Raw genomic sequence first — 24339 nt, 5'->3', positions numbered from 1 at the left:
ACACTTGGACAAAGAAATAAATGATAATTTAAACGTTTAGTTTTGTCCTGATCAGGACGTTCAACAGGAGTCTGTTTAAAACCAGTCACTGTGGCTCTGACTCCAGTGGGTGTGGATAAAAACTCACTGGTTTTACAGCGAGGCTGAAGTTTCGTGTTCCATGAGACGTTTTCTGCCGGGGGCCAAGGCGTGCAGGCCGGATCTAAGAGTGGCTTGAAGTCTCCGGCGTCTTTATTTTCCAGGAGACTGGGTGTCAGAGTGGACTAGTCCATGAGCTCCTGGTGAAATTCAACACCCCCCCCCCCCCCCCCCCCCCAGTGGTGCACGGGTCCAGAACAGAGAAACTGAGAGGGAGACGCTTTCTTTCCTTCTCCGTCCAGCAGAGACACGATGGCATCAGACGCCTACAGGCTCCGTCTCCCATTCTGCTCCGCTGCTGTTCCAGTTCACCCCTGGGAGACGAGTTCAGGGAGGCGGGGCTCCAGCGGGCGTGCACGTGCATTTTCACAAACGCACAACAACAACGGCTGTATTCTTTGTCATGGTGGAAGTGCTGTCTGAATCCAACCCGTCTTCTTCACGGCGCTCCAGCTCTCTGCCAGTCTGTGATGGTGACGGGACAGTTACGAAGGCCAGACACTCAGAGAGCACGCACTCGTGCACACACTCGTGCACACACTCGTGCACACACTCGGGTAATTAATTGGTTCCAGTGGAGCCAAAAGCTAATTTATTATCACTCATGCCACATTTCTTCAGATACACAGAGATGACTCATTTGAAGGAGAAGTTCTGTGGCTCAAACTGCAGTGCATGTGCACGTGCACGTGCATGTGTTTTTAAGGCAGAGGAGGTTGATTTTGTTTTTCAGCCATATAATTACTGAGCTGTAGGAGTTGTCGGTCTGTTGAGGCTTGTTGTCTTGGATGTGTTGATGCAAGAAACTTGTGGGAAGACACTCGTCCCTTCGCTTCGAAATCTGAACAGACGGGATTCACTCTCTGACAAACAAACAAACAAACAAACAAACAAACAAACAAACAATATATGAAGCTGGTTGTTTGTCTGTGATGCAACTTTTCCATCACACCAACACATCCAACACTCAGCTCATTTAATTACTGAATTAAACGGGAGTTGCACGTTGAAAAATCCAAAACACAGAAAATAGCAGGAAGTGAAGAAACATTTATATCGATCCTAAACTTAAAACCAGATAAACATTTATTATGCGTCGCCGCTGACAACCTGGAAATGTCACGGGAGCGTGCACGGGAGGACTTTAACAAGACTAACACTTGTGAAGATTCTCAGTCGTCCAGGACATGGGAAGTTCAAGAAGCTCAAGACACAAACAACTGGACTGCACATCAGTCTGCAGGTACGGATGTATCTTACCTCAGCTTTAAAACCACACAGTCCAGTTGTTTTTGTCTTTTTTTGAATTCAAGACTTAAAACAATTATTTGTTTGCTCAACATTACAGCAAAGATGTGTCTCAGTTGTACTTTTACTTAATAAATGCACTTTGACGGTCAAATGAGCTGCAGTTCTCCTGGGCGGTGAAATGCAGCTGATTTGACGTTTGCTCCAGGAGTTCCAGAGCGAGAAGAAGGTGGCTCTGTATGGCAAGCCAAGTGTGTCAATAATAGCCACTTTTACCTATTAATGAGGTACTTGGCTTGCCGTATGCGTCGAGGGCCTTCTAGTGGCTGAAAATGGTGGTGATGTCAGAATGAATGAAATCATCAGATCTTATATTATAAATATGGGGAAAACATAAATACGTCACTTTCATGTATAAGTTGCAGGACTTGCACATTCATGCAAAAATGTGCGACTTATACAGCTAAAAATACGGTATGTTTTTAACAAGGACAACTTTCAGTCGTGGGGGGGTAAGGATTCAGAACCGTACTGGAACCAGTGTGAGGAGAGGCTGGTCTCATTCCAGCTTTGGTTTGTTCTGGTTCGGTCTAAATGTACACGGTTTATCATCAGCACAAACACTCAGAAATCACACATTTCCACGGATCTACTGGGCTTAATAAAAACAACAACTTTGATCTGAGTGATCCATTACAACAAATCTTTACCTTTCATTCCTTGTGTTTTGAAACAAGTTTAACTTTGAAGAGTGGGGGGATGAAAATGGATGATTTATCCTGATCATAGCTGTACAGCCAAACAACCACATTATGTGTAAATGGAATGGACTTATCTTATTTGCACCTCTGTCCAAAAAGCTCCACAGCAAAGCGTTAAAAGCTTCGATTATTCACAGAAAGTGAAGCCGTACGATCTGTAAAAGAGTTCCTCCGTCGCTCACAACTCGTACGTGTCGTGGCTGAAGCCCGTGATTGATTGTGATATTAGTAACTGAATGATTTCAAACTGCAGTCGTCTGTGCAGAACAAACTCAGAACACGTCTGCGCTCAGTGACTTTGATACTTTCAGCTGAATGAAAGGGATTTACCCTTGGACGGCTGTAATTTTCTTTTCATTTATGCTCGGGCGCACGTGGAGGTGGCATGTCTGTGACCTTTAGCAGCTGGTCCTGCCCTCGCTACTTACTGCCTTGACTCGGTTCTTCCGTCAGCGCTTCAGAGGCCGTGTGTGTTTGTCAGTCATGTCAGTTTTACTTTGCACGTGTTCACAGCTGCAGACAGCGATAGCACAATTTTGCGCCCAGTGAGAAAACGGGCTTCCCGTTAGCCAACCATGTAATTAAAGCGTTAAGAACGCCACCTCTCCTCGTGGAGGGATTTGTGCACACCTTATCACTACCGTCCCAGGTGAATGTGCATTTCCTGCTTTGATATTTGTGTTTTCTTGTTCGCGTCAACATTTTCAAGTCTTGAACGAACTGCGGTCATTTTACAGTATTAGTCGTGGCGTCAGATGAGTAACACGGAGAACAAAGGCTCGGAGGTGCCAGCAGTCTCCGGTGCGAGTGCGTCACTCGAGCAGTTCAAGGCTGCGAGAGCGACAGGACGTGTTGCCTCCGCTCGGAGGCGTTCGTTTATGAACCACCATCATTTGTGGTGTTGATGTGCAGAAACCTCACGCTCTGACTGCGACGCAGAACCCTCGTGACAAACTCCAGGTTTTGTCTCAGAGTTATGGGACTTGAACCCTGCAGTTGTGACAACTTGGTCGCTGTGAACAACGTTTCTTGACGCGTGGAGCAGCTCAGTCGCCTCGGGGTGTGCACGATGAGCCACCGTCTCAACAGCCGCTCAGGGCCAGGGTCAGACTCGGGAGTTTTCCTCCTCTTCCTGTGACCAGTCTCATGCAGGCGTCTCTGCACTGGCAGCAGTCAGGCACGTTCAGACACGGAGAAGTTGGTGCTAAAACAGGACAGAGGCTCTGAACGCTGCTTGTAGCAGGGTCCTTTGAACGTGGACAGAAAGCTAGTTAGGCTAGCCTCCTCTGAATAAACCTTTGTAATCAGCATCTTTCCCTTGGACGTATTAACACCGTAAAATGTTAAGGTTAGTGTTTGAAGTGGTGCTTTAAGTACCAGCTATTGGTGCCAGCATGAGTTAGCAAACGACTAAAACAGCCTCATATTCCACATCTTCTCTGATTCAGAGGAACTCTCCTGAAAACCACAAACCAGACACGATAAATTCTCTGTAATTAAGAAGTCTTGACTCTGCCTCACCTTCACTGAAATCTGAGAGAAAGCAGCTTTTGATGAACATTTGAAGGTCTACACCTCAGTGCTTTTAATCCACGACATAAATCACAGCAACATGAACTCAAGGCTTGTAATTGTTGTTTCGTATCATTTTAAAGTATGATGTCACTTTCACTGCCACACTACATGTTGTTCCCCTAAGCAGAGGAAGTTTCGCAGGTTGCTTTGAAGGAGGCGTCGGAGCAGGATCATAAATGCTAACGTAGCAAAGTCCTCAAGCAGAGATGAGTTCAGGGACTTTGAGAAACTTGGGATGGGACTTGTGTTTTGGACTAAATTGCTGGGTGTTTTCCAGCAAAACAGTGGAGAGAGTCTCTTCAGGGAGTGTGTGTGATCTCTGTCCCAGAGTTATCTGGACCAAAGCTGTGGTTGTGGTCAGGATTGTCACTGAGGTGGACCAAACAGCTTTCCTAAAATAAAGTGCAAAGCCTCTGGGGAGTTTGACAGTCGTCGTGCTTTTTAGCTTGAAAAGAGAAATGCAGGAGCTAAACCCTCTCAGAAGAGCGTTGGCTCGTCCATAATTCACCTTAAGACTGTAAAGTTCAAAGGTTTCAGAACATTTGTTGTGGAAAATCTTTTTTGGGGTTAGGATGTGCGGGGGGGGGGGTCCTTAACACAGAAAACACCTGAGGCTGCAGCCCTGATTGTCCAATAAAAACCATCCCAATGATAAATATTAAATATTAAAAGCTGGTCCATATTTGCTTATCTTCATTTCAAGTGTCCTCCGGTTGTAAACAACGAGGCAGCTGCCAGATGTGGGCAGATGTTGGCAATCAAATGATGGACGCCGCCTAAACTGTAGTTTGTAAGTTGTGCAAACAGAGCGATTATTTTGCGACGGTGCTTCCTCAGGTCGTGGCTCCCTGGTTGCAAACACTCAGATCCTGGTGAGAAAACTGTAGACGTGGTTTATTTAGTAAAAATGTAAAAGTCACCAACTCCTCTCCAACAGTCACGCACTGACTGAAGTATTGTGTATTTAGCTGTTTGAACTGTACTTCAGTTTCTACCTGGCTGATCCTTTCACGTTACAATAAATTGGTATCTGGATATTAAATGAGCCCATCTCTCTTGTGCACAGTTCTTGTACTGGCAACATAATGGATAAAACATAGTTTCAGAAATGATGGTTAACTAGACGGTGGCTCAGAATAATTCAGTCCAAGTGCAAATACACTCTAAGAATAAGGAACCTGGACTGTGAAATGCATTCCAGGGCAAGAAAATTGGGAGATGTTTACTCGGCAGTGAGTGTGAAGGAGAGAGAGGTGGGGGGGGAATGGGAAAAATCATATATGTGCACCTTTGATTTGTGCCCCAGAGGCCCCGCTGTGCACTGCAGATAAGGTTTTGAAACAAACAAGTCATCAGATTGGGGCGCACCTTTCACTCCTGCTCTCAGAGACACAAATATTTCTTCCCGTGGAATTAATCTGCTCTCTGATCCGAGGGCTGCCGAGCAGAAACGGGCCCCGCCACGCCAAGATGAGCTCTTTGATGACAAAATCATCGCTCCATCAGCGCCTCGGCTTTGTTGAGCTGCTGAGACACCCAGCACACCGACGTGCACTAAGAGCATAAACACAGTGGGGAAAGGTCAGTGAGAGGTAGACATGGGGGGGGGGGGGCGTCAACAGGCTGAAAAATCTAAATTAGTTCTCAAGATGGATCGAAATAAAAAATTCAGCATCTTTGTCAGTCATGTTGGTTCAAACAGCAGCCTCCCTGTTAGTCCAGTCAGTCCCAGTTTGTTGTCCATCCATCCATCCATCCATCATCCATCCATCCATCCATCCATCCATCCATCCATCCATTTTCTTCTACTTATCCGGGGTCGGGTCGTGGGGGTAGCAGCCTAAGTAGGGAGGCCCAGACTTCCCTCTCCTCAGCCACTTGGTCCAGCTCTTCCGGGGGAATCCCGAGGCGTTCCCAGACCAGAGAAACATAGTCCCTCCAGCGTGTCCTGGGTCTTCCTCTGGGTCTCCTCCCGGTGGGACGTGTCCGGAACACCTCACCAGGGAGGCGTCCAGAAGGCATCCTAACCAGATGCCCAAGCCGCCTCAACTGGCTCCTCTCGACGTGGAGAAGCAGCGGCTCTACTCTGAGTCCCTCCCGGATGATCGAGCTTCTCACCCTGTCTCTAAGGGAGAGCCCAGACACCCTGCGGAGAAAACTCATTTTGGCCGCTTGTATCCGAGATCTCATTCTTTCGGTCACAACCCAAAGCTCGTGACCATAGATGAGGGTAGGAACGTAGATCGATCGGTAAATTGAGAGCTTCGCCTTTTGACTCAGCTCTCTCTTCACCACGACAGACCGGTACAGCGCCCGCTTCACTGCAGATGCTGCACCTATCCGCCTATCGATCTCACGCTCCATTTTTCCCTCATTCGTGAACAAGACCCTGAGATACTTGAACTCCTCCAGTTGGGGTAGGACCTCCTCCCTGACCCGGAGAGGGCACTCTACCCTTTTCCAGTTCAAGACCATGGCCTCGGATTTGGAGGAACTGATCCTCATCCCGGCCGCGTCGCATTCGGCTGTGAACCGCTCCAGTGAAAGCTGTAGATCACGACCTGATGAAGCCAACAGGACCACATCATCTGCAAAAACCAGAGATGTGATCCTAAGGCCACCAAAACGGATCCCCTCAACACCTCGGGTGCACCTAGAAATTCTGTCCATAAAAGTTATGAACAGAATCGGTGACAAAGGGCAACCTTGGCGGAGTCCCAACTCTCACCGGGAACAAGCCCGACTTACTGCCGGCGATGTGGACCGGGCCAGTTTGTTGTTTTCTGTGAATATTTCCGTCTGGCACCCCTCGCTGCTCAGGACTCGACTCAGACATTTGGCACATCGACTTCACCAGTTGGTAAGAGGCTGATTCGACCTTTTGTTTGCTGAGACGTTGTTTTATGGAGTAATTTTAAAAATAAAACAGAGTATTATTCATAAAATGAAACTGCCAGCCGCTCTTTGTAGACAGACTGCAAAGCAAAAGGCATTTCTGTCATTACTGTCTGTTCTGGGCTAAAAAGACAAAAAGACAACTGGCACACAGAACAACAAACCAGAAACTGGCAACAAGCCTCGTGATAGACGGATAAATGGACAAACACCCAGTCAGCTGAGTCCAGCCTCACACACAGACACTCTGCACCACAGACTCACAACTTCATGAAGATCAGTAATGACTCTGTGCTGCGGTCGAACGTCTGGTGGATTTCACTGGATGTGTGTGTGTGTGTGTGTGTGTGTGTGTCCTGTCTGGCCACAGAGAGTGATCAGTGAGAGGGAAAAGCATCTATCAGCACCGTGGTGTGACCTCATCTCACACTCCCCTGACTGTGTTTGGACAGATGGATCATCGCTGCAACACTTGCTCATGACAAACGTGTGTGTGCGTGTGTGTGTGTGCGTGTGTGTGTCAGTGAGACGAACACAAAGCCAAGATTTATTTGGGAGCCTATTCATTATGTATAGTGCAATTTAAGCATCATGAAGTCCCCTGAAGACAAAATCAATAGCAGAGCTGATATGATCCTCTCTGCTCTCGTTACTGCAGGAACAACTGATGGATTATTCTGCTGACACCTCAACTCACACGAGCATGTGTGTGTGTTGTCACATGCACACTACTGAACATGTCATTATCTAGTTTTACATTTTGGTGTAAGCTTCAATCTACACGTTGTAAACAAGGCTGTCGACATCAAGTCGGGTTTATTTGTATTAAACGAGTTAAAGCTACAAGATCGTTCAAATTACAGCCATTCCCTGAACTAATCTGATAATCCCACCTGGTAAATTAGATTATATGTTACTGGTATGATGAAGGAATGGCTCGACTACCTACCGTAAATTCTGGACTATTGAGCGCACCAGAATATAAGCCACACCCACTTCATATAAAGGGCGCAGGTGTCCATGTTGTAACATGAGCTATTTACACAGAAATATATTTTTAACCTTTAATAAAACACAGTAACATGCACATGCGCACAGTAAATGTTTTTTTTTTCTGAACAGAGTCTGTAACACGGCTGGTTAAAAAATAATAAAAAATACCGGTACAGTTCCAGGAAGTTATTGGTCGCGGTCTTCATCTTCCTCCTGTGCACTAAAACCACTAAAGTCTTCCTCAGTGGCAGAATTGAACAGAAAACCTTCATCATCATCACACGTCCTCCGTCTCTTTCATCTCGAGGCAAATTCGCTCTTGACCTTGTGCCGTCCTCTTCATCACGCAGCAGCTTTTCAAAACCTGTTGATGACAGTGGATTACCCTGCTCTGCTGTCAGGATCCACCGTCAGGATCTTCTATTGGGATCCACCATCAGGATCCACTGTCAGGGTATAATGTTGGGATCCACTGTCAAGATCCACTGTGTGGATCCACTGTCAGGATTATCTGTGAGGATCCACTGTCAGGATCCACTGTCAAGATCCACCATTAAGATTCACTGTCTGGACCCACTGTCCAGATCCGTTGTCATGATCCACTGTCAGGATCCACAATCAGGATCCACTGCCAGGATCCACTGTCAGGATCCACAGTCTAGATCCACTGCCACAATCCACTGTCGGGATCCACCGTCATGATCCACTGTTTAGTCAACTAAGATCCACTGTCAAGATTCACTGTCTGGATCCACTGTCTGGATCCACTGTCTGGATTCACTGTCAGGATTATCTGTTAGAATCCACTGTCAAGACCCACAACCAGGATCCACTATCCTTATCCATTGTCAGGATCCGTCATTAGGATTCACTGTCAGGATCCACTGTCCAGATCCATTGTCAGGATCCACCATCAATATCCACCATCAGGATCCTCTGTTGGAATCCACTGTTGGGATCCACTGTCAGGATCCACAGTCTGGATACACTGTCTGATCCACTGTCCAGATCCATTGTCATCATCCACTTTTAGGATCCACAATCAATATCCACCATCAGGATCCACCATCAGGATCCACCATCAGGATCCACTGTCAGGATCCACTGTCAGGATCCACCATCAGGATCCACTGTCAGGATCCACCATCAGGATCCTCTGTCAGACTTGAACAAACGTTGCTCTTTGCATGCGGTCAGTTTTGGTCCTAGTCTGGGGGCCTCTCACTGTTCAGAGCAGCTCTGTGAGCACCTGGGGGGGACGAGGCTCAGTGTTTTGCCTGTAAAGATCCATAAATCAGCCGCATCGTTGTTCAGAGTGTGTGAAAAACAAGCAGCTGATAATCCAACAATTACCGTACATGTCGCTCACTTTGTTTTAAGCTAACTGAGAAGCTAAAGGCAGTATTTCACGTGAAGCTACTTTTGGAGGTTCTGTGCTCTTTATGAGGCGAAGCTGCAACGGATTGGAGGCAAAACAAAAAAAAGATAAGTTGCAATGAAATTGAGACAACTAAGACACTTGGTGGCTAAATTGTGACAAAAAGAATTGCATGACATTTTCTGGATTGTTGCATGTTCGTAATTACTTACGTTCACAAATGTGTTGTAAATACTGATTCAAGGGGCTCAACGTCAGATTGAACATTTTTACTTTCAGTTTTTGTCTCCAACTAGTTGCCAATAGTCCAGTGCTAAAAAGAACTAAACTGAACTGAGACCTGGAGAGTTAAGTAGTTTGTTCTTAGCTCGTCTTGTTTGTAAGAGAACGTCAGCGATTTCCCAAAATTAACAGTTAATTTTCTAAAGTGTCGGTTTTGAAGAGACAGTTTTGTTTATTTATCAGCACTTAATGACAAAAAGATGAAACTGGTGAATTTTAAACTTCACTCATTTCTAACGTTTTGATGATCTTGAGTTTTAAACTTTAATGGTTCCATTCATCATGGATGGTTGAAGTGATGCAGCTGTGGTTTATGGGTTGGATCCCTGTTTGAGGGCGTCTTGCTGTTCCAGGCGAAGTCTTTTATATTTTACCACACGTGGTAACGAGTCATTCTTGAAACTTGAACGAACAGAAAGTGTTTTTATTCACAAATTACTATTATTCATTTTAATTATCTTTAGTCATCCGAGTGACTCGTGAGAAACGGCCTCGTTTAATGAAAATGACACGATGTGAAGAACCTCTGATGTTGGATTTAATTTGCCTGTACACACATTTTAAATAAAATCTGTAATTTAGGAGACTCGTTCTTTTCTGTGACTGGCAGTAATATTTACTACCTCTCAAACACAAAAACTACAGTTACTGTGTTGAAGAGTACTTTTTTAATACTGAACAATTCTCACTCGTGCTCTTTTGTTCTTATCCTCACCATTTTATCATTTGCTCAGCGTTGTTTGAAATTTAAACTCAATAAAAATGAAACTTTAAGGATAATTTGTTCCCAGTTCAGTTGGGCTCCCATCAATATCGTTCTCTTTGCAGCGGGAGTTCAGAAAAAACAACAAACACGTCGTTTTTGTTCCAGCGAGTTTGAAGAAGACTTTGATTTAACGTTTAAAGCAAATTCATTTAGCGCTGAAGGCCCAACTTCAAAAGTTAGAGAAAAGTGGCACTGCAGGATTTTAAGGTTCCACTAAAATCAATAAAAAAGTCCCAGAAATAAATTATATTTAAAAGTTAGAGAATTAAATGAATTCAACAGAACCACCTCAGTGAGTATTGTTTATCAGCGTGGGCCTTTGAGGATTATTTTGATAAATACTTTACAATTATTTACCTCAAATAAACAAAAAATGTTCTTTGTCTAAATACGACACCATAAAAGTTTTATTTTGTGGTTGAGTTGTATCAGGTTTATAAAGTTTCACAGTCAAAAATTAACAGCAATATTTTAGTTTATTTAGTCTTTATTAGTAATAATAATAATAATAATAATAAAATGTTTTTATTTTGAAAGTCATATTTTCACCATGTTATTCATACATTTATAAATGTCATAGTTCCAAGCTAAATATTTAATTTACAAACTAAATATTTAGGTTACAAACTAAATACTTAACTTGCAAGTTTAGTAAACTAAATATTTAGGCATAAATTAAATTTAATTTTCAAGCTAAATATTTGTTTTCAAAACTAAACATTTAATTTCCAAACTAAATATTTATTGTCCAAATTAAATTAAAAACAAGTTAACTTACAAGTTAAATATTTAGTTTGCTAATTAAATATTTGTTTGGAAATTAAATGTTTAGCTTGGAAAATCAATATTTAGATCCGAGCTAAATACTTAGTTAGCAAATTAAATATTTAGTTTAGGAATTAAATGTTTAGTTTGGAAATTAAATATTTAGCTTAGAAATTAAATATTTAATTTACATCTAAATATTTAGTTTACAACTAAATATGTAACTTGCAAGTTAAGTATTTAGTTTGTAAACTAAATATTTAACTTGTAAATTAAATATTTAGTTTGTAATTATGACATTTATAAATGGTTGAATAACAAGGTAAAATATGACTTTGAATTATTTTTTTTATGAAAGGCTAAAAAACAAAATATTTCTGTAAATTTGTGACTGTGTAACTTTACAAACATCACCCCATGGAGTTGACTGAAGTTGTCAGAGCGTGGATTAAATGAACAAGCGTCACGGCTGAGGATCTTTGTACCCCCCCCCCCCCCCCCAACGCCGTCAGGCCCACAAATACCAAATAAAGAAAGTCAACTTTTAAGTTTTACATAAATCTGCTGCTTCTCTGAGAGCACAATCAATCAGAGACGAGCAGGTGCGCCAAATGTTTATTTAAACAATAAAATCTGACAAAAGAAAAGGTTATGGGTTCAAATCCTTCAGACTGTTTTATAGATGCTTTTTATTTGACAACACTATTTAGGCCATGATTAATTTTTATGTGGCCGCAGTACTTCTGCTCCGTGCCTTGCATGTACAAACATGTTATCCATCACGGCTCCCTGGGTGATATTAGCGTGTTTTCCACACATGCACCTGCACGTGCACGTGCTTGCATGCAGGTCTGAGAGCAGAAGCAGGTGGAGGTGACGGCTCATGCTGAAGCCCCGAGATGATTCCGAGCTGAACCACTGAGCGGTGCAGAGCTCGCGCTCGGCCCCACGGGACCAGTTGGTGGCGAGCGAAGAGGAAAAGATCCGCCACAAATCAGTGCATGCAGTGACGCAACAAGTCCCATGATTTGGTTTTAAATCACTGCCGTCTGCGCTCGGTTACTTGCATTAAAACACGTGATGCAGCTGCACGTGCACGCATAAATCAGATCAACTGGGCTCTCTTGGGTTTTCAAATTTATGATCCATATTTTTTAATGCATCTTGGATGTTCATCGTTTCCCCATGTGACAGTGTTTATGAAGGGCTGAACGTGTTCAGCACATCCAGATGCTGCAGATCTAACAAAGACTCGTGCACGCAGCGAACGCCGTGAACTTCTTCCTGTTTTGGGCCAAAGCCACGTCAGACCACGCCGAGGCTCCGACCTCCACACTTCGAGTAAACTCTAAAGAAACTCGGTGAAGCAGCGGAGTCCGTCCGTCATCAGCTGCACGGTTGGATCGGGACACGCACCAGACGACTTCAGTGTAAACACGACTGCACCGTGCACGCTCCTGAATCTGCACGTTCTGCTACCAAGTATGGCCTAAAGGTCTGTGACAAACGTCCTGACAGCGTCCCAGCTGCAGAACCAGCGTTCTTGGGAGAAGAACTTCAATTCATGTGTCTCTTTACGTCAACTTGTTTTTACAAAAGTCCGTCTATACTTTACGTTTACATTTCAACAAGAGCCCCAAAGAGCTTCTCTGTGCTCCTGTCGTTAAATACAGTTCAGTACAAAGTTCCTCACATGGACACGAGACTGGCTGCAACATCCAAGTGAATCCTCCTCGCCCCAAAGTCCAAACAACTTGAAATAACTGATCAAAGACTAAAAGCTCAATGATAAAACTGAGTCATCACTTTGGACTAAAAGGATGTTAATTTTTGGAAAGTTGATCAAGTTTGGCCGCAGGAATTCCTTCCTGCCGTTACCTGCGCTCAGACTTGCAGGATTTCTAGACGGCGCACCGCCCACAGAGCTGCCGCGCCTCCGATATCACCTTTACAAGAACAAACACCTGAAAGTTGAGTCTGACGTGGCTGCGAGGCTAAATACTTTTCACAAGGCCGTCACCGTCTCAAAGCGGAATCGGAGTTGGCTGCTCGCTTTCAGACGAGCTCACCGCAGCTGAGCGTCTGGTGCTGGTGGAGCACTTTGTGTCCGTGTGTCGCTTCACCGTGGTCCTTTGATTACGGAGTTAAAATGACCTTTCAGAATAAAATGTCACCTCGTATACTCATCACAACAGAACCAACCTTTAGCAGGGTCCACAGCTGCTGGGGTGAATGGACCTAAACTGGTTTTACACATCAACATCTGAGTATAATAATTCTAACTGCATAAAATCCAGTGAAAAAAGGTCAAAAGTAAAAAATAAGTTATATTAAAATGTATTTAATGTCACATAAATCATTAAAACATCAAAGAATCATTATGAAAACTATAATTTCTTCAAAATATGTCTATGATCCGAGTTTTAAATGAATGTCTTCATATAATAAAGGAGTTAAAACGGTTCAGGTTCAATCTGGAACATTATGTTTTGGTTGTTGGCGCTCAAAGTCTGAGTTAGAAATACTCTCAGCTACTACCACATCACGTTTTAACTCACAATCTGCAAAACTACGTTAAATCCTTGGTTTTTTTTTTGTGTTTAAAAGCAATTGATGTAGCTGTGGCGGCCATCTTGAAATGGGTTGACTCCAAAGTGTTATCAGTTGTAGCTGTGGATGAATTGATTAGCTTTAATAAAATACAATAATGGTTCATAAGATATTTTGCTAACAGTCAAACAAATAGGCACAGGCCTGATCAGCAACATTTCATGGAGCTGATGATAAATAAGTTCTTTGGAAATAATATTTATGTCCATTTTTCTGACTCGGTAGAAGCGTTGCCTTTAAACGAGAAGGTTGCTGGTTAAAATCCCGGCTGGGGGGCCTTTTTGGGTGGAGTCTGCATGTCCTCTCGGTGCATATTAGACTGATTGGTAAAGCTAAAGTGAGAGAGTGAATGGTTGTTTGTCTCATTTGTCTCTGTGTCCCTGTGATGGACTGGAGACCTGTCCAGGGTGTCCCCCGCCTCATGGACAGTGACTGCTGGACGTGGGCACCGGCGACCCCCGTGACCCAAAGAGGAAGAAGTGGGTAAAGATGATGGATGGATGGATGGATGGACTGTGGTTCTTTCTAAAAATGTCTGCAGGCACGGTTGAGGCCAACAAAGGGTCCCAACCGGCTGGTCTTAACTGTCAGCTAACTCAGTGCACGTGCGTGTGCATGTGTAAATGTGTGTCAGAGATCTGCACGTATGCTGACAGAAATCCATGCTAAACCTCTGACCCCCGTGCACACTTAAACAAGCCCGTAATAACAGCCATGATGTCACGTCGTCAGTCACCTCTGCGCCAGCGGATTATGAAATATTTCCTTAAGTGAACGCAGACGTGAAAGATCAAAGGACGTGAAAGATCAAAGGAGCGTCTGACAAACGGGGAGGGAGGTGTTCCAGTCGGCAAACTCACAACTCAAATGGGCTTTTGGTGAGAGAAAGCATAGTTGGAGACTTTCAATGTCACCAGCGCACAAAATTGATGTTTTAAGATTCAGCGATTCAGAGAGGTTTATTTGTCATACACACCGCACGTGCACGAGGCGGGACGACGCGACGTGCACAGGGTCCCAGTTACATCCAAGAAAAACACAAATTGTAAAGAAAAACATTAGTTCGATCCGAGTCATGAACTAACAATATACGACATTCACTAAACTAAGAATGCACTGAGCACTAATGGCACAAAAACAATGTGCCAAAACAACAGCAGCACGAACATGAGTCTGTGTGAGCAGATGAGCACGCATGAGTGGAAGCAAAATATCATTAAAGGTCTTGTGTTTTTTAATCGGTGTAAATCACTTGCAGCCTTTCATGCCAGAGTTTTACCATAAAATCATCTTACAGTGGGAATTTAAGGGACTGAGATTTAACCATTTTGGTCCAACCTTGAAAATGATGCACAGTCTCATGTAACATCAGATCATGAGATCATGAGATCATGAGATCCTCAGATCATGAGATCCTCGTTTCTAGTCTGGAGCAGTGGATGGGCATCACACGGTCGGCCCTTAATGGTTTGAATCCTACCTCTCTGACAGAACCTTTTGTGTCAACATCAAGGAATTTATTTCAACATTGGCATTTCTTCTGTGGGGGGATACCGCAGGGGTCCATCCTCAGTCCTCTTCTCTTTTATTTATACCTGCTGCCACTAGGTGCTATTATTCATAAACACAGCATACCTTTTCATTTCTAGGCCAATGATTGCCACATTTACTTCCCTCTGAAGCACAGTGGCACACAACCTATCCAACCTCTTCTTGACTGCCTGGCTGACATCAGGGACTGGATGGCTTTAATAATTTTTTTTTTTTTTTTTTGAGAAAAAGACTGAAGTCATGCTGTTCCCACATAATGACACAATCAAGAACCACTGTATCAACCTTTCCTCTCTAGCCCCTTTAGAGAAACAAGTAGTCACTAATCTGGGAGTGACAGTCAACATGATTGTTAAATCCTGTTTTCTTTTTTCCCCAGTTGATTCAACTGTCTAAATTGAAGCCCATACTGTCCAACCTTGAGATAATAATACATGCTTTAATAACATCCAGGCTTGATTACTGAAATGCACTTCTGTTTGGACTCAGTCAGACCTCCACTGCACAGTTACAACTGGTCCAAAATGCTGCAGCCCAATTCTTAACTGGTCCAGGCACAAGAGAGCACATTACTCCAGTTCTGGCCTCCCTTCATTGGCTCCCAGTTCACTTCCAAATTAATTTAAAATCCTTCTATATGGCTTTAAATCTCTGAACAGTTCTGCCCCCTCCTATCTCGCTGATCTGCTGCAGCCATATGTCCCACAGCGCTCTCTGAGGTCAGACCAGATGCTTTCATTGGTTCCAGGAACTTGTTTTAAGCTCAAGATGACAGAACCTTCTCTGTTGAAGGTCCAAAACTGGACTGAGTTACCACTGCAGGTCAGGCAGGCTCCCTCTCTCTGTTTTTAAGTCCCGTTTAAAAACTCACTTTTATTCCCAGGCTTTTGACACTGTGCGAGTTGTTTTTAACTCGTCTGTATTTTATAATGTTAGTCATTTAGTTCTGATCTTTACCTCTGTGGATCTATGTTTTATCCTGGGTCCTTTGCTTGTTTCTGCTGTGCAGCACTTTGGTCGACCTTGTTGCTGTTTTAAGTGCTTTATAAATAAAGTGGTTTGGTATATTGACTCAACTACTAAGAAACAAAACTTTAGCCCAGAATCTTATAAAATGACCGAGTTGTAGCCATTTCTGTTTAGGCTGTTGCTAATTACTGTGGCGGCCATTTTTAATTAGATGAACTCCAAAGATAACCAGGTTTTGATGTTTTTTCCAAAAGCTCCATCATAAGTGGCTCCTGAGAGATTTTGCTAACAGACAAACCGAGTCGACTCTTCACAGCTAGTGATGATGTTTTACTGAAGACGTTCATGAGCAGCACTAGAATACTTTGTGAACAGTTCTCAGCAACAAACACTAAATTGTAGCTCAATAGCTGTAAAATTGATTGGATTATAGACATTTTTGTGTTTTGTAAATTCAGTTGGCTGTGGCAGCCATTTTGAATTGGACTGACTCCAACTGTTAATCAGTTGTAAATATAAATTCAAGGATTACTTTCTGAAAGTTTCGTTTAAATCTGTCCAGCGGTTCATGATATAATTTGTTAACAGACACAACACTTACAAACGCCACCGTATATACAGTAAGAAGCACACTGACTGAATTCCATGCAGATCGAATAATTTCTAAACGCAGATTAAATTTTGCATCCCAGAAAGATGAAATGTAAAGTCTTATCATGGAGGAAAGCAGAAGTGGAGAATTACTTCCTGTTCCACCTCGGAGTCGCTCTGAGCTCCAGCACGGATCCATATTTCAGGAAAAGAAGCCAAGACCAGGTTTGCCTGCGGAGAACAAATTTTCCACCACGTCAGGATTTTTTTTTTTTTTTCTGGTGAAGCTGAGTTTCTATTATTCTGCTGCCTTCACAGAACAAACACGAAGAATAGTTTTTAGTTATTCCCAACCTGCTGCTCGCTGAATCAGCTCCATCACGAAGCAGAATTGTTCTGTTTGTCTTCTTGTTCGGACCACGCAACAAATAAAAAGCACCGTGAAATAAAACCAGATCCCGGAGTTGTGTTTGCAAATCAAACACATGTTTTCCATGAATGTGTTTTACACAACCTGCTGCTCACCATATGAAAAAACAACCATATGCATTTAAACATGGCTGCTGCTCATAGCACGACTCATTCTTAGTAACAACATTGTTTTAATGATTCAAAATGAATGGTGCAGGTGGTGCAGGCGGTGCAGGCGGTGCAGGCGGTGCAGGCGGTGCAGGTGGTGCAGGCGGTGCAGGTGGTGCAGGCGATGCAGGCGGTGCAGGTGGTGCAGGCGGTGCAGGTGGTGCAGGCGGTGCAGGTGGTGCAGGTGGTGCAGGCGGTACAGGCGGTACAGGCGGTACAGGCGGTGCAGGTGGTGCAGGCGGTACAGGCGGTGCAGGTGGTGCAGGCGGTGCAGGTGGTGCAGGCGGCTCAGCGTCGTCTCCCACAATCAAAAAACTTTGAGCAGCAAACGCTTGTTTTTCTTGAAGAAAGTGAATGTTGTGTTACGTAACGATGACATTCAGCTGGAACGAAGAAAACAGCAGATTTACAGCTGCCAAAGGATTTCATTGATTTATTGGGAGAGCCGTAAAGCTCCATAGGAATGATTCTCACCCGCTGCCTTCCACACATGTTTTAAAGATCACGTCATTAAGAAATTAAAGAGCTGTAAGTGCTCTGGTCAAACACTAACATTATGCATGGGATATCCATGAGATATTTTGCTAACGCTACAGATAATAACACAAAACACTTGGATGCATGAAACGGTGTCAGCATCATCACTGAACAACAAAGCTGAGCTTCACTGGAAACAAAAACTTGCAGAAAGAGCACATATTTTCAAATAATGCATCACAGACTACCCCCCCCCCCACACACACACACACACACACACACACACACACACTTCAGGTAGATGAGGTAAAGCAGACCGTGTCTGATTCATGAACCTCGTGTCAGAGACGAGAAGCGTCTCGGGGCCGGTGAGAAGCTGCAGTTTTTCATCTCGCGCTCTTATTTTCTTCACACTTCTCTTCTTTATTTAAGATGAGCTTTTATTGCATTTTGTCTCTTCAGGTAAACCCTTGGTGGATGCAGAATACTGATGAGCCACAGAGCTTCTCTGCAGTGTTCCCACCTCCTTTGGGGGAACCCCCCCCCACTTTACAACTCATGATCTGTTCCCCAAACAAGTCTTCAAAGATGACCAGAGCATTATCTTCAAGCTTTAAAGTGTCCTCAAGTTCTGATGTGTCAGGCAGGAAGTCATCTATTGTCCCTGTCACGTAACGATCGTCAGCGATCGATCGAACACTTTGTAAATTATTGATTGAAGTTCATCAGATTTGACACCCGACACCCCCGGTGGCCTGATGTATCACAACCTGAACGCCAGAGAGTGCGTTATTGGAACAGCTAGCCAAAAAACGGTTATCTAATATGTTTATTCAATTCTCTGCAATTAACCGTTAAAGCGCCACACTAATTATTTTCACGTTGACACCGGTAGTTTGACCCAACTCAGCCGCGGCTCTTTGAAGGAAAGGAAGCGCCGTGATGATGTTTCACTCAAACATTTAGCACAACAAGCCAAACTCAGCGTCTGTTTAACCCTTTCATCCTTTTGTCTCTCATTCCAGGTGTGTCCTCTTACTCTTGGCCTCTGAGGCCTAAGGAGAAGTAAATCAAGCCCAGGCCCCCATGGGACGCTCCGTTACCCAGCATGCACTGCTGCTGCTGCAGTGCTTGCTGGTCCTGCGCCCAGGAGGCGTGGCCAGCAGGAGAGGGCCCGTGCTGCTTCCTGAGTCGCCCTGCCACAAGTCCGAGCACCCACTCGTTCCACACGCAGGTGAGGGTTCAAACAGGGTGCCGTCACTGACGTGGCTCTGTGTTTGGTCTTCTGAGCTCTGTGAGTCTTCATTCTGCTTTTCATGTCCGCTCAGCCTCTCTTTACTTCGGAGAGAATTAGACTCGTTTAGGGGAAGTTTCTGGATCATTTCACACAAACGTTTCTCTGTTGCTAGGAGACGCAAACGCTCGCACAAATTTCTGCTCCTGTAGTAAACGAGCGACCCAACGTAAAGCCAGGGCAGACATGAACAGCAGCCCCTCGCTGCTTCGCGGTTCGTTTATCACGGACTCGCTCTACCACGGTTTTTCAAAATAAGAGTGGACTCGACTCACAGCTGGCTGACTGACGGATGAGCCGCACGATCGGCGTGCAATTTTTATTTAAACAAAATTATTTTAAAATATTTAGCACCTGATGCACCTTTGTGCAGCCCACACTGCAGGAGAAACTTCCTGCTGCAGCTGATCAGCTGTTCTCTGTGCAGAGCGGAGAAGTGGGCGTGGCCAAGAGCGCTTGCAGGTGGTTGAGAGCAGCGGAGAGCTGAAGTCATGACATGCTGTCCCTTTTAGAGCGTTTAGAAACATTGTTTAGAATATTGCAAGAGAGTGGGAAGGGTTTAAAACACCTTTATATATATATATATATATATATATATATATAAGTACTACTTGTACTACTTTGTGGTTTTTCACTTATCACGGGGCTTCAGGGTACAGATCCCCCGTGATAAATGAGGGACTACTGAACCTTTATTTAGACTTTTAATTTGGAGTTTAGTGTAGAGGTATGTGCTTCCTGCTTAGCTCAAACTGACCTCTACTGTATGAAGCTGCACTAAAGAACACGTGACTCAGATCAGTCTTTACAGAGAGGTAATAATAAAATGTTTGCCCATAACCTTCAACACCACGCTACAGGATCTCCACACTGGTGACTGGAAAGAGTGCAGATCCAACGTACCAGCGAACTCGCTTCATTTTTAAGTAACAACAAAAATAATGAAGTTATTCAAGTTTAACTTGTTTACAACATAAAATGACACGCTGAGCTTTACTGTAGCAGGTTAGGATCACAACCAAACAGCTGTATGCAAGCAGCGCCATTTTTAAGCTGAAAACTTGTTTCAAAATTTAGTCTAAAAATCATTGCCTGACTTTGCGATAAAGTCCGAGAGCACCAACTCTAACGTCCTGTTTCTTCATGGCTGTTTTAGCTTGCTTTCATTCAGCACATCAAACATCTGTGGCTGTTTCCAGGCGGTAAAGTACATCATGCAGAGCTGAAACAGAACTAGTTGTTTAACTGGAAACAGTCACAGTTAATGAGAAACGATTGTTCTCTCGGCCACTCCACGCAGTGAACGTGCAATTATATCTCAGCAGCCGTAATCATGCTCAGCAGATTTGTCAAGTGGTGAATTTCTCTTTAGTTAAATACAAGATAAAGGCTGTTTTAATCCTGACCAAACATAGGAACAAGAAAGAAGATGCTTTGCTTGTGTTGGAAATGAAAAGTGTTGATGTCCAGTAACAACGGCACTAACACAAGTCGGCACGTGCATTAGGGTCCTGGTTTGTGGCTCGTGTCATCCTGGTGTGGGTTCACTGCTTGTTCTGGTGTTGTGCCAGTAGGTGTGTGTTGTCTCTAACTGGACATCCAGCAGGGAGTCTCCATCCATCCATTTCATTATTCGACACGTTGAGGAGACATGAAGGCAACAAATAAAATGTCCAGCTGTAACCAGGAGCAAGACCAAATAACACATTTGGGCTAAAAGCATCATTTTCTAATGCTCAACAATTATTTTTGATGCACATTATCACCCACCGTCAAAGGCATTTGTGTGTAATTGTGTGTATGTTTGTTTCTCTGTATTATTGGAAAAATATATTATGAGTCATGAAACAAATTGTATTGAAACTTCCAGAAACTTGGTAAACTTCAGAGACATTTGGATTAAATGTAGTGTCAGTGCCTGATTAACAAACGGTTGGTTTCACAGAACAAGGTAGATTGTTGCATAAATGTCATTTGAAGTAGTTTTAGTCTCCTCATGTTAAAATGTTGTGTCTAAATGTTTGGTCACCTGTTTCATTTGATCCATCAGAGACTCGATGCAGACCTGGTCTTCGTTACAAACACCTGTATTTCACAGCTCTGCAGCTTTTAGAAACTCCACGTCTTCATTTCCCAAACCGCCCGTTTCACGTCGCAGCAGAGCAGCTGAACTGTAATGAAGTCTTGGGAAGCCGAGCCGACAAACAGTAGCAATCAATGCTGGCCTGTCTTCCCACGGCAGAGCAGGAAAATGTCATTGAGCTGTTTTCAGTGTAGCAGAATCCAAACCAGATAATCACAGCATGCACTCGGGGTAAAACTGCCTTGAAGAGCAAGGTCACTGTCAGTGTTCACATGCAAGGACCCACATTTAGAACAATGAGCCGTCTCCGAGTCCTGATGCATCTGAATGACCAGCAGTGTGATCACTTTGGTTTAATTCACACTGACTGCACCTTCTCTGGAGAAATATTATTAAATAAATTATCTCAAAGATGAGTTAACCCATCAAATGAAACACAACCTTTTTATTATTTAGAAACTTTGACCCTAACAGTAAGAGATATTTAGCACAGCTGTAAAGTAACACCAAATTAACTTCAAGTCGATACTTTTGGTTCATTTCAGACTGAAGATGTTTGGAAATATGAAAGTACTGTGTGTTGGAATAGATCTGACTACAGTACTCCCTCACCTATCACTAGGGTTATGTTCCAGACACCCCCACGATAGGTGAACACCTGCGAAGTAAGAACGTTACATTTATTATATTGTTTATATATATTTTTAAAGTTTTATAAACCCTTCCCACTCTTGCAATGTCCTTAGCAATGTTCTAAACTCTCTAAACGCTCTAAAAGAGCACAACGAAGGAGAGCAGACAGACTGATGCTATCTACTGAGCCAAGCCTGGGGGCGGACTGGCCATCGGGAACACCGGAACATTTCCCTGTCTTATACCTGAGTGAGCCGCACGAGCGGCATGGATTGTTCATGTTAAATAATCAAGCGAAACCTGAACTGAGAGTTTAGTCCCCCTTGGCGATCACTGAGCGGGCCAGGTCACCGGGAAATGTCCCGGTGCTCCTGATGGCCAGTCCGTCCCTCAGCACAATGCTCTGGTTGGTCTCCATCAATCAGCCAATTGTGTGTTGTGTACAATCTTATGTTGAAAATTGAATTGCACCACTCAAGTGCATGTTGGAGTAGCTGCTACTTTCATTCAGGGATGTTGTTTTTGAAAACTTTAACTTCTCTTTTTCTGGATGTAATTTTTTTTTGGATGATTGTTTCCTCTGGTATCAGATGTTGTGCAGCTGGAAGGATTTTTACTGAAAACCTTCTACTTTTGGACATTTGTTATGATGCGTAACCATGGCAACAAGGTGGTTTTTACAACCGGGAGCAGCTGATTAACATCTCAAAGCTCAAATAATACCTCAGCTACATCTCCATATCTCAAATGAGTGGTAAAGGAGGTGCCGTGGATGCATCTCCGTCTACCTGTTGGCAGTGCTCGAGTGACCGCCGAAAACCTGGAGCTGGCGGGAAATGTGGTCCATAACAAGAAAAAGACCAGGATCATCCCCCAACACCTGCAGCTGACTGTCGGCATCGAGGAGCTCAAGAAGCTGCTGAGAGGAGTGGCCATCGCTCAGGGAGGAGTTCTGCCCAACATTCAGGTGGTCCTGCTGCCCAGGAGGACAGAAAAACCCACCAAGTCCAAGTAGACGGATCAACATCTGTGGCCAGTTTCTTCAGATCCACTATAAGACAGACCACCACAAGAGATCCTTCCTGCCCATAAGCATCTAGAACAACTCTGTGAAACCAGGAGAATGAGCTACAAGAACCATTAATTTCCCTCTGGGATGAATAAAGTATTTTTGAATTGAATTTAATTGAAAACCTGTGAAAGAGTGAGTCCACGACAGTCGAACCACAAAGTATCGAAGGACCACTGTATACGTTCTTGAAAAAGATGTGCAATAATAACCGAAGCATGCGAGACGCGCTCACCTCTAGTTGATGTCTCAGATAAGTGACGTTGGGAAACCTCAGTTTTTTATTTTTGGCTAAGACTTTTGTTTATTTTTGTAAAGTCCAGAGTCCTGAGCCATGCTTTGAAATTCAAACATAGTCCAAAGTTAGAAGGTCTTCTGGTCTATTTTTATTAAATACAAAGGTTTTAATGAGATCAGAAAGATTAATTAATTAATTAATTAATTTTGATCTAAATTAGTCCCAGAAAGAAGCAGCGCTGTTTAAAAACTCAAGAGTCGACTTTGCTATGATGCTTTTTACTTTTTCAGTATTTTATTTAATTGAGGACATCACAATCATCTTACAGTTATTAAGCAATATTAAAAATATTAACTTGTATAAAGTTTGCATTTAGGATATTTTGCAGGGTTCCCGCTGGCTGAATTATCACTTTTTCTGAGCAGGAAATCAGGATGAGCGACAAAATGGCGTTGCAGCGTTACATTTATATTAACAGCCTGTTCGACCGTCTTTCTCATTAACCCCGTCTGTCTGAATAGACTCCTCTAAATAAATCTTTTCTTTTGAAAATCAATGTCTGAGACTGAAATTTCAGCATGTTTTTTGAAAATAACCCGGTGTCGAAATGAAAAAAGCATTTTAAACGTAACTTACAAGGAAATGGTCACAATTGCATGATTTCTTACCTTGCCTTACTCCTGACCTCAGTAGCTGTTAAATCAGAGGATCTTGTGAAGGCATTAGTTTCTTCCTGCTTGTAACTTGCAATTTAATAACTTTTCTTTCATCCGATGAAAGCGGTGTTCAAAAATATCTCAAGTTGTAAAGTTAACAAACCCTTCTTAAATAAGACGTGAACTTGTAGCCCTGTTTTTCACTGAAAGCAGCAGAGAAGCGTCATTACAAGCACGTCGACACGTTTACAGAGGCAGGGGTATAAACACATGTGCACGGAGGCGAAGGGCTCATTAAACCATTATCCTGCTCTTTGGTGAGTCACTGCCTCCATGTAATGTGGGTAAACCCTTGTTGTTGTTGGAAATGTGCAGTGATGCTGCCAGGACTCTCCTCGAGCCAAGCTGGAGGACACAAACATTAAAATACCTCGTGGATCTCAGCAGCTCGTCTCTGACCAACTTCATCTGTTTGGGACACAGAAAGACGTAAATGTAAAGATTTGGCAAGAGGCTTATCGTTAGTAGTTAGAAGTACTGCTACTTTATTTGTTGCTGAATGTGGAGCCACAACCATTATTCAGGTTATCTTTGGATTTTTTACATTTATTTTATTTAATTTATTTGTGGCTGCTCCTTTCTTCAGAGGTTGTCACAGTGAACTAACTTGTATGAAGACTTGGTGATTATCTTTACACCGGATGTCCTTCCTGATGCAACCACAGACCACCGAGCTACCACAGCCTCTGTGTGGAGCGGAGAGCTGCTATCTAGTGTGCTCAAGGGCC

At 43.4% G+C, this 24339-nt stretch overlaps 1 protein-coding gene across 1 annotated transcript in view; it reads left to right on the top strand.

Annotated features, from left to right (window-relative positions):
• The window catches only part of sema5a (sema domain, seven thrombospondin repeats (type 1 and type 1-like), transmembrane domain (TM) and short cytoplasmic domain, (semaphorin) 5A), a gene marked incomplete in the record, with an annotated part of 172932 nt that overhangs the window by 30055 nt on the left and 118538 nt on the right, over nt 1-24339 (top strand). Inside the window, 1 exon segment of the mRNA XM_037694274.1 lies at nt 18604-18812. Within this exon segment, the coding sequence (XP_037550202.1) occupies nt 18665-18812 (148 nt within the window).

The sequence above is a fragment of the Nematolebias whitei genome, chromosome 20 (assembly GCF_014905685.2).
Source record: "Nematolebias whitei isolate Nwh7 chromosome 20, NemWhi1, whole genome shotgun sequence".
In the NCBI taxonomy this organism is placed as follows: Eukaryota; Metazoa; Chordata; class Actinopteri; order Cyprinodontiformes; family Rivulidae; genus Nematolebias; species Nematolebias whitei.
Note: the sequence above shows the minus strand (reverse complement) of the source record. Positions and strands in the feature narration are given on the sequence as shown.